This window comes from Mugil cephalus, chromosome 8, assembly GCF_022458985.1.
Source record: "Mugil cephalus isolate CIBA_MC_2020 chromosome 8, CIBA_Mcephalus_1.1, whole genome shotgun sequence".
NCBI classification, from domain to species: domain Eukaryota; kingdom Metazoa; phylum Chordata; class Actinopteri; order Mugiliformes; family Mugilidae; genus Mugil; species Mugil cephalus.
In genome coordinates this window covers 20,208,375-20,216,908 of record NC_061777.1, presented here as the reverse complement: position 1 = coordinate 20,216,908, position 8,534 = coordinate 20,208,375, and the positions used below count along the sequence as shown (strand labels likewise).

The window sequence follows — 8,534 nt, the reverse complement described above, 5'->3', positions numbered from 1 at the left end:
CTAACTTTAAGATCAACTTGTGTTAAAAGGCAAAAAAGGAGTCATCATCAACATTTTAGGTGTTATGGCACATGAAACTAATATTCACCATGACGTAGATGATGCAGTTTTGTGTATATGTGGAGCCTTGTTCTCTTTAGATGCAGATGTAGACTCTTTACTGCTCATGATCATGATTTCTGGAGACCACTTCATTCTTCTTTGACCTCTATGAAATATCTTTTTACATATTTCTCATAGTGATTCAAGTCAAAAACAAAAAGTTCATCCTAGTGTTTGCTCTAGAGAAAAACCTGCAAGGTTGTCAATAATTAAAAATGTCATAATTTCAGCATGTTTGGAAATGTTATACTCACAAAGTAATTACAAATTCTGTCAATTGGCAGCACACGTTTTGACTAATTCATGAGAACAGTCAAAGTAATTATTAACTGCTCTGGAGAAAGTAATATGGTCAATTCTTAATTAACTTTAACTGAGAGCCAAAACCTTCACATCATGAGCAACGACTAATTAATAACTTACTGCTGGTGCTTTTAATGAATGCTGAATTCAGCCAGGAGAACTTTTCTGTACAGCAGGAGCGAGGAGGACGTGCTCGCCCCTGTCGGTTGTACATGGAAGTGATCCAGATCATGAGGGCTGGACTGGATCCAGGTGCGAAAAAAAAGCCTGGCAGGATCATTAAGAGGGAGCTCTCCACTCGAGAGTGCGCACACACAGCACGCACACACACTCTTACACACGGTCAGAGCAGAGCAGAGGAGCTCTCTTCCAGATCGGTGCCAGACGCACGGTGGCCTCTTTGTTGTTGGGCGAGTTTGCTACCTTTTTATTCATTTTTTTTAAATTATTAATATATTATTATTATTTTACATCGGAGACGAGTTTGAGGGCGCATTTAGACTTGTTTAAGATTTCTTCACGCATCCGTGGAATATCTATCCGGGTTTAATTGGATACTTCGCGACTTGCAGGTACAGTAAATGTTGAAGACAAATAAAATCAGAGCAGATATCACTCTGTGGAACTTTGTCCACATCGTATGGCCAATGGTTAAACGCCATTCCCTGACGCTTTCTTCTTCTCTACTTGCAGAAGTCAACTCGAAAAAGTTCGCCCAGGTTTGTTTCTTCCCGACGCAGGAGCGCGCAGCGGCAGCAGCTCGGAGCGCTTCAAGGAAAAAAAAAAAAAAAAAACTTGTCAGTGCGACTTCGTCTGGGGTGTTTTTTTTTTTAAATTGAGCCGTCCCAGAAATGGTGGGGCACCTACATTTACAAGCGATGGATGATAGCCTGAAAGGAAAGAACCGGGAAGGGCTGCTCGACAGCCCGGATTCGGGGTTGCCCCCCAGTCCCAGTCCACCCTTCTGCTCACTCTCTCCGGGTCTGATCGAGTCGCGCTCTGGCAGCTGCACGACGCCCGTTGAAAGCCACCATGGATATTACAAGAAGGAAAGCAGAGAAGGAAAACTGGTGAGAAGAATAAGCCTGTATTAATTTTATTATGTGAAACTATCTCATAATTCTGAAAGCTGTGGCCCCGGTCTGTTTTGTGTCCGTTTTAAAGAGAGTGGCTTTATTGACACAATGAATTAAAGGATAAAAAGCTTTAATGGCCAAATAATGACACTGCTGCGAGACAAACTGAAAATCTGAGAGCGTTTTAGTATTTGGCCAGAACCAGATTTCACATCAGTCTCTCTCACACAACATCTGGAAGCTCTCTCTCCCTCTTTCTCTCTCTGCCCGGAATTCCTTGGTTGCAGTCTTGTGAGGTTACACTTCTACTTACTCTTAAGATGCTACTGGCCCTCGGTAATCAGTAAAATGTTTTCTTCTCCTCCCTGCTGCATCAGGTAGGCCTAACTGCAGATGGCCACAAAGGTCAGTGAGTTGCTAGGCCCAGCTAGGTTTCCAAACTAGGGTCCAGGGGCTCCCAGGGGTCCTCTCAAAGATTTCAAATCGAGAGAAAGTTTTATAAAATGGATATGAGTAGTTCTGCTTAAAAAGAATGTGCATGGCTATTAGAAGGATGGCCGGTGTGATCAGGTTACTTTCTCTCTGTCAGAATGGTCTGTGTGGGATTTACATCAAGTATTATCATGAAAAATTTCTGTCTTTTTTTTTAACCACCTATCTCTGTCGACTAGAAAGCTAACTAAGGTTAAATATGAGACACAGAAAACTCCATTTCTATATTTAAACCCATTCAAACGAGCCACTGGTCTGTGTCCTCTGTCTAAACCAGCTTGAATGTTTGTTTACTAGGCCAGAACCTCCCAAGCCTATTTGCTTTGTGACCATTTAAAGCAAATCAACATGCAACCTTTCCTCACAGGCTGAGTGGCGATCTGTTTACCCAGAGGCTAAGCTTAATAGTGCTACACTATATTTTTTATAGTACTACATATTTTACAATAACAATGGCGACTCCAGTCCCCTACCTTAATTTTTCCTCCAGATGGCTAACTTTTGTTAATATTTCTTTATATTTCCTGTTGGCTCAGTCGGTGAACATTAACAGACGCAAGCCACTAAAGGGAAAATCTGGAAGTAGAGCAGTATCAAAACATAAAGCAGGATATCAAAGAATCGAAAAATGAATGACGAGGGAATTCTTACTCCACTCTAAAAATACATCTGGAAGCCGGCGCCTTGCTAGATTTAGCCATGTTCACTTCACCATGTGTGGATGTGGTAGCACTAGAAACAATCAGACAGCTCCTCTTTGTTTGGTTCTGTATGAGGCCTTTTTAATCATCGGCGATTCCTGTTGGTAATAATACTACTGTATCGCTAGCCTCAATCAGACCCTGCTCAGATCTCATGTTAACTACTGAGCCGAGTCAAATTCGTGAGTCCACAGATTAGTTTATTTTATTTTGCTCTCTGCATTAGCGGCACTTCATTTGTCTAAGATGCACAAATATACAGGACATTTTCAGCACCATGTGAAACCAGTGCACATTAATCTAACAGTGAGTGCACCTTGAGGCCACGTTGGTACTAATTTAGCCGAAGACAGTGGAACAAAAACAACAGGATTAGAATAGTTTCCGTGGAATCTAAGATGTGTGATAATTCATGCGTTTTCTCCTCTTCCAGAGGACAAATGCATTTTATTGACACATCCTCCAGTGACCTGTATGTCACACGTGACGAGGCTGATTTGACTGAAAATCATTTACAGGTCACTCCCAGTTTCAAAAGTCTTCAGAACATGTCTGCGCAGGTCGGGGTGGCTTTTAAAGTGTCTGAAGGAGGCCTCAGAAATGCACCGCTGCATCCTGGGAGTTGCGTGACATTGGTTTGCTGAAGTCCAAAACAAACAAAAAAAGAAAAAAAAGGAACTATCCTCTAATCCTCTGGAGGTTCAGATAAGTAGGACTCCTCTGCGTTGTGGTTTCCCATTTAGAGATCAGTGTCTATAGAAGCTGCTCCTGTTTGTGTGTGTTATTCCATCTATGGGTTTGTGTGCATTGACAGAATCAAACGTTTCCATGTGAAATGCAGAGCTGTTTCAGTACATGGTTTGAGCACGAGTCATCACGCAGGACAAGGGGAGGCATAAATCTTCTCCGCTTTTTCCTCTTTCAAAATCTATTTTGGTTGTTTTTGTATGCCACCTAAGAACAATCCTCAAGCTCTATTTTGAGGCGCAGGGGCTTGTTAGTGCGGCTGCAGGCCATTGCATAAGTGTTTGATGACCCCTCACTTCTAAATTAAACGGGATAAACACTCAGACAGCCTGTCTGTTTTCGAACTTGGTTCAGCTTTATGCAGCTGCAGGATAATTATTCTCGTACCTGCATCTTTGTATATATGTGAACAGATTTAAAAGCAGGTCTAGATGTGGTCATGTAGTTGCAAATATTTCTGGGCGGGATAAAGTTACGTCCGGTTCAAGGAGATGTCTACCGTTGGTCGATTAGGCAGGAGGACAGGAAGGAGGCAGATCTCATGACTTTTTCTAAATCCGCCTCGCTGTTTGACACTCGCGCTTTCACATTAACGTCCATGCAAACAGTGTGTAAAGTCAGAGGCTCTGCTACACCAAACAGCCAGCAGTTGGAGATGTTTGGGTTGGCGTTTCTTCCAGTAGCTCTGCATTGTGCATTGTACACTGTGTGGGCTGCTCAGCTGCAGACTGTTTCTTCTGGGCAGAGATATGCTTCCTGGGGGTTTACGCTTTGAGTGCAAGCTGGAGGATACGCTGCCTGGAGGTGACCTGCCCTCCGTTCACGAGTGTTTGCTTTGTGGACGTTGCCAGAACACACGGCGGAGAAATACCTGGAATGCTCTCCATGCCGGAGCAGAGAGACAATCACACTAGTACAGCGTTTCCTGGTCATTTTCCAGGGGCGGAAAATTAACGGTCGCCACATGAACTTCTTTCGGTCCTGCAGTGCTAAACTAGCAGCTGTGCAAGTTCAGTGCCACTGTCAAGTAGTGTGCAACGGCAATCGCGGGCTGCACGTAAGACGAGCTTCACACGGCGATCTGCAGTGTCCTTGGTCTGTACTTGCACGCCCCTCGCATTGGCATGTGCAGTCAGACCGCAGCATGTGACAGGCTCCCCAGTGTAATGTGAGAGGTGCCACAGTTGTGGTCGGTGTGTCACTCGATTCAGGCTGGTCAGGAGACACACCTGAAAAGAAAACGGTCAGTCACAGCCTTTCGGCGTCAATGTTTCTGATTGGTGCAGCTGTCTGCTTTTTCTTCGGGCCCCAAAAGCAGCAGAGACCTGGTTTAAACAGTTAGCCGAGCACCATATGAGTCATCTGCATTTCATCCAAAATTCAAAAAGGAAAGTTGACCCATCCCAAACAGATTCTGAGAAGTTCATGTAAGGTTATTTAATTTGATGTAATGTAATGTTTAATTTAATGTAGATTAATGATGTTACTGTCTGTTTGTAACAACCACTGATGGATTGAATTTTCTATGTGTGTAGGTGTGAGTCGGGTTAAAATGTACCTGAGCTGCCCTGATAATGAAACCCATAAAAATGACATATAGACTTATTGAGAATTCAACCTTTTTTCCCACATGAGCTGCAGAAGTCACATTTTACACACTGCACCTCTGACAGCTGTTAACTTCCTAATCTTGAACGTCTTTTCGGGTGCTGTAAGACAAAAAGAAAACTCTCCAGAATCACCTTGTGAAAGTTTTCTAACTGTGTCACCAGCAGCAGCTCAAGGCACTTAACTACATGTAAATGAATTCCCCTGCTTTTCTATTGTAAGCCCCAACATCTGCATGCATATTTGCAGTCTCAGACAAACGCACACCAGCTGTGTCTGGGTCACACGTCTCTAACCAGCCTGAACTGCAGCGAAATACAAATACCACCAACACTTCATTCTGCAGGACCCACACAGCGTAATTATCTAAATTAAAATGGAAGTGTTGCCCTGACTGCTGTGTCTAATTGACGTCGTAGTAGTAACCGCTGAAAAGGCGAGGGGTGTGTTTTCCCGGGGAAGGTGGGGGACTCGCAGTGTTTTTCATTTCATTGGTTGGCTCTGTTGAAAGCCCCCCAACCATGCCTGGATATTTTTTTTACTGGAACTCAGGCTGGTTACAAACAGTTCAGCAGTTCATGGATGTTTTTCGTGACGCTTGTGTTTTCCCCTCACAGCTGCCCTACCTGCTGCTGAACTCCACAGGAACAGACCCAAAGACCCGCATGCATCCTGTGTTCTTTGGAGAAAGCATCGAGGTCAACCCCAAACCAGAGCAGGAAATCAAGTAAGGGAACCCTGACACATAAAGTCATCTTGTGCAACTCGTCCACGTATTTTGATCAACATACTTTTGTCAACACTGACACCTGGTGGTCATTTCCCACATGACCTTCTTTTTTTTTTTTTTTTTTTTACAGGTGTAACTCTGAGGTCAAGTACGACTCTGACAAGCATTACCAGGACCGGGTTTTCTGCGCCCCCGTTCCCACGCCCACCTCCTTCAGCGAGACAGTGGTGGCGGTGCGGAACTGCACCTGGAGGAGCTACAAGACCCAAGTGTACCTGGAGCCGCGGCAGAGGCCCGTCAGCTACCAGAGCACCACCATCATCTACCCGAAACACGCCAAGAACACTTACCGCACCACGCTCAACTACAACGCCACGGGCTCTCGTCGCTGGTTCGTCTCCACAGTGCAGCTGGAATCCAGTGAGGACACTAGTCCCTGTATCATCTACACAGAGGACCTGTAGAGCCCAGACTGCACCGACCTGCATAGTGACATGGAACTTGGAAAGGCCCACGTTGAAAGGGATATACCTGGAGCCCATGAAAAAAAAAAAAAAATCATATTTACTGGCCTTGGAGGAAACTTCTTGAACCCTTTAGTGACATTTCACCTGAGTGTTTTTAGATTTTCTACGGTGGCAGTCCTTAAAAGGGGCAGTTTAAAGCTGCGCTTCAATGGTTAATGTCTTATTTAATACAAGAGCTGACAAATTGGTGACCTTTGCTCTCCTTCTGGTTGGACGGTGTCAGATTGTGTATGTATATATATTTAGGAAAAGTCGAGATGACAGACGTGTTGGATTTGAGCCGAGCCTGCCCACTCACACCAATGCAAAGCTTTCTAAATATGGCTCTATTGCACTTGTTTTCTATACATCATATTTCTCTCAGAGGACTTGGGAGAAATGTCAGTGCTGAAAAATTGGACCAAAGTTAGTTTGAACAGCTTATCTCCTTCTACACACACTGAGACAGGACACTTGGCTTTTGTTTCACAGCTTTAGTTAGCACCCGTCCGCTCTAGATTCACCTAAAGAAGGATCAATACAATTGAAGACCGCCATGAGAATATGCTTTGGTCAAGATTTAGTTTGGTCTCTAAGAGGTGCTGATGGGCTGATGAGCAAAAACCAACGTTAACGTATTGGGGATAAATCACACGTAGTAATTATTTATTAAAAGTTAAACCCGCTTCGTGAGGACTGAGTGGATATCGGACCACGTGATGATTGAGAACAGAGCTTCTCAGAACGGTGGCCATCTTTGTATAATTTGCTGTTTTTCAATCACTTGATTTTTTTTTTTTAACTTGCTTTCGTGCCAAATGGTGGAGTATGCCACACAAGGAAGTGCCAAAACAATGTCAATAATAAGGGGGAAGCAGCTTATACAAGAGTTCTGTGCCAACTTCTCTCTGAAACTCAAACACAAAAACAAGAACCATTTCCAGCTTCTGTTTGTTTGAGGGTTTAGTGCTACAAGCGGTCGACATGTACCTTTTTTGGCCTCTCCCATCCTGGAGCCGTCACTAATTTTGTACATGAAGCAACTCAGTGTTAGCTTTAAACCAAACCCTGTTTCAGGTCAAAAACATACAGTTTTGTGGGAGTAAACTCACCATTAAACTCAGTTTGGCTGTAACGCCTGACAATCGTTTTTTTTTTTTTTTTTTTTAAATGTAGGTAAGAATCAGATATTTAACAGCCACCCACCTTTGTATAAGAACTAGTTCCTGTGATGTGACCTGATGGCATTGTTAACACTTTCAAAAGGCTTGGCTTCATAAAAAGCTGGAGTGCTTTGTGTTGTTTTCAGACATCAACGTGTAAAAAGTGAAGCCCCAGTAGAGTTCCCTGTTGAAGATGAAAGAGTTATTCTCTGAGCATTTTTACTCCTTCTTTGTGTGTCTGTCTTATATATATATAAATATATATATAGTTTATTGAACATGGCAAATATTGAAACTTTACCTCAAATTTTCTTAGGTATCGGTTTTATGTCACTGCAGAAATGTATATTCCTGATTTTCAGTTGAGGTCTATGAGCGTTTGTTCTATTTTTCTAGTTTGAGACTCCCTCCAGAGAAGTGTACAGTAGGAAGGACGAGGAGGGACCGAAGCTTAGGATTGAATCAGTACTGTGAGAAGGGATTTATACTGAAAGGGAAGAGGAGGCGGCGATACAAAGAGCAAGAGGAGAGGAGCGAGGAAATTGTTTCGGAGATGTGTTTTTTGTTTTTTCAAACTGTAAATTTTCCTCGTAAGAGTCCGGACGTGTTGATGGTCAGTGATATGTCAGAGGACGATAAGAGAAAGTTGTCAGAAAGATTTCGCGCGAGAGCCTTTTGTGTTTGCTAACACTTGATTTTGTTACTGTAAAATATTTTCCTGTTGTATATGTGGCATCGAGGCACTTCATAATTCTCTTTATATTTTTGTACGTCAATCATTGTTCCTGTTCTGATCAAAGAAAATAATTTAAAAAGATGTATATCCTAAATGAATATTAATAATAAAAAACAATTCCCAAACCTTAATCCTGTTTGTTGCTCAGTTTTAACCACAGGAAAACGTTTTTCTCAGTTATTGAACAGAGAAGAAGAATTTGGTTTGTCAAGTCTCATGAAACCTGAGCCAGTCTGGTTTTGTTTGTTGAGTAGCTGCAGCCTTTATATTGCCTACGGCTTTTACTGTATGGTTTCTAAGAAGGTCTTCCCCTGTATGTAGACGGATCATAAATGAAGGTGCCAGTCATCATGTATGTATAACCTCAGGA

General features: G+C 42.9%; 1 protein-coding gene across 1 annotated transcript; it reads left to right on the top strand.

The window, feature by feature from the left end:
- The first annotated feature begins 708 nt into the window (after nucleotides 1–708).
- rflna (refilin A) lies at nucleotides 709–8,295 on the top strand. The gene is made up of 4 exons (XM_047593028.1): nucleotides 709–977; nucleotides 1,099–1,475; nucleotides 5,647–5,756; nucleotides 5,890–8,295. Exons 2-4 carry the CDS (start codon nucleotides 1,257–1,259, stop codon nucleotides 6,221–6,223), a joined length of 663 nt encoding a protein of 220 aa, XP_047448984.1. The 5' UTR covers nucleotides 709–977; nucleotides 1,099–1,256; the 3' UTR covers nucleotides 6,224–8,295.
- The last annotated feature ends 239 nt before the right edge of the window (nucleotides 8,296–8,534 follow it).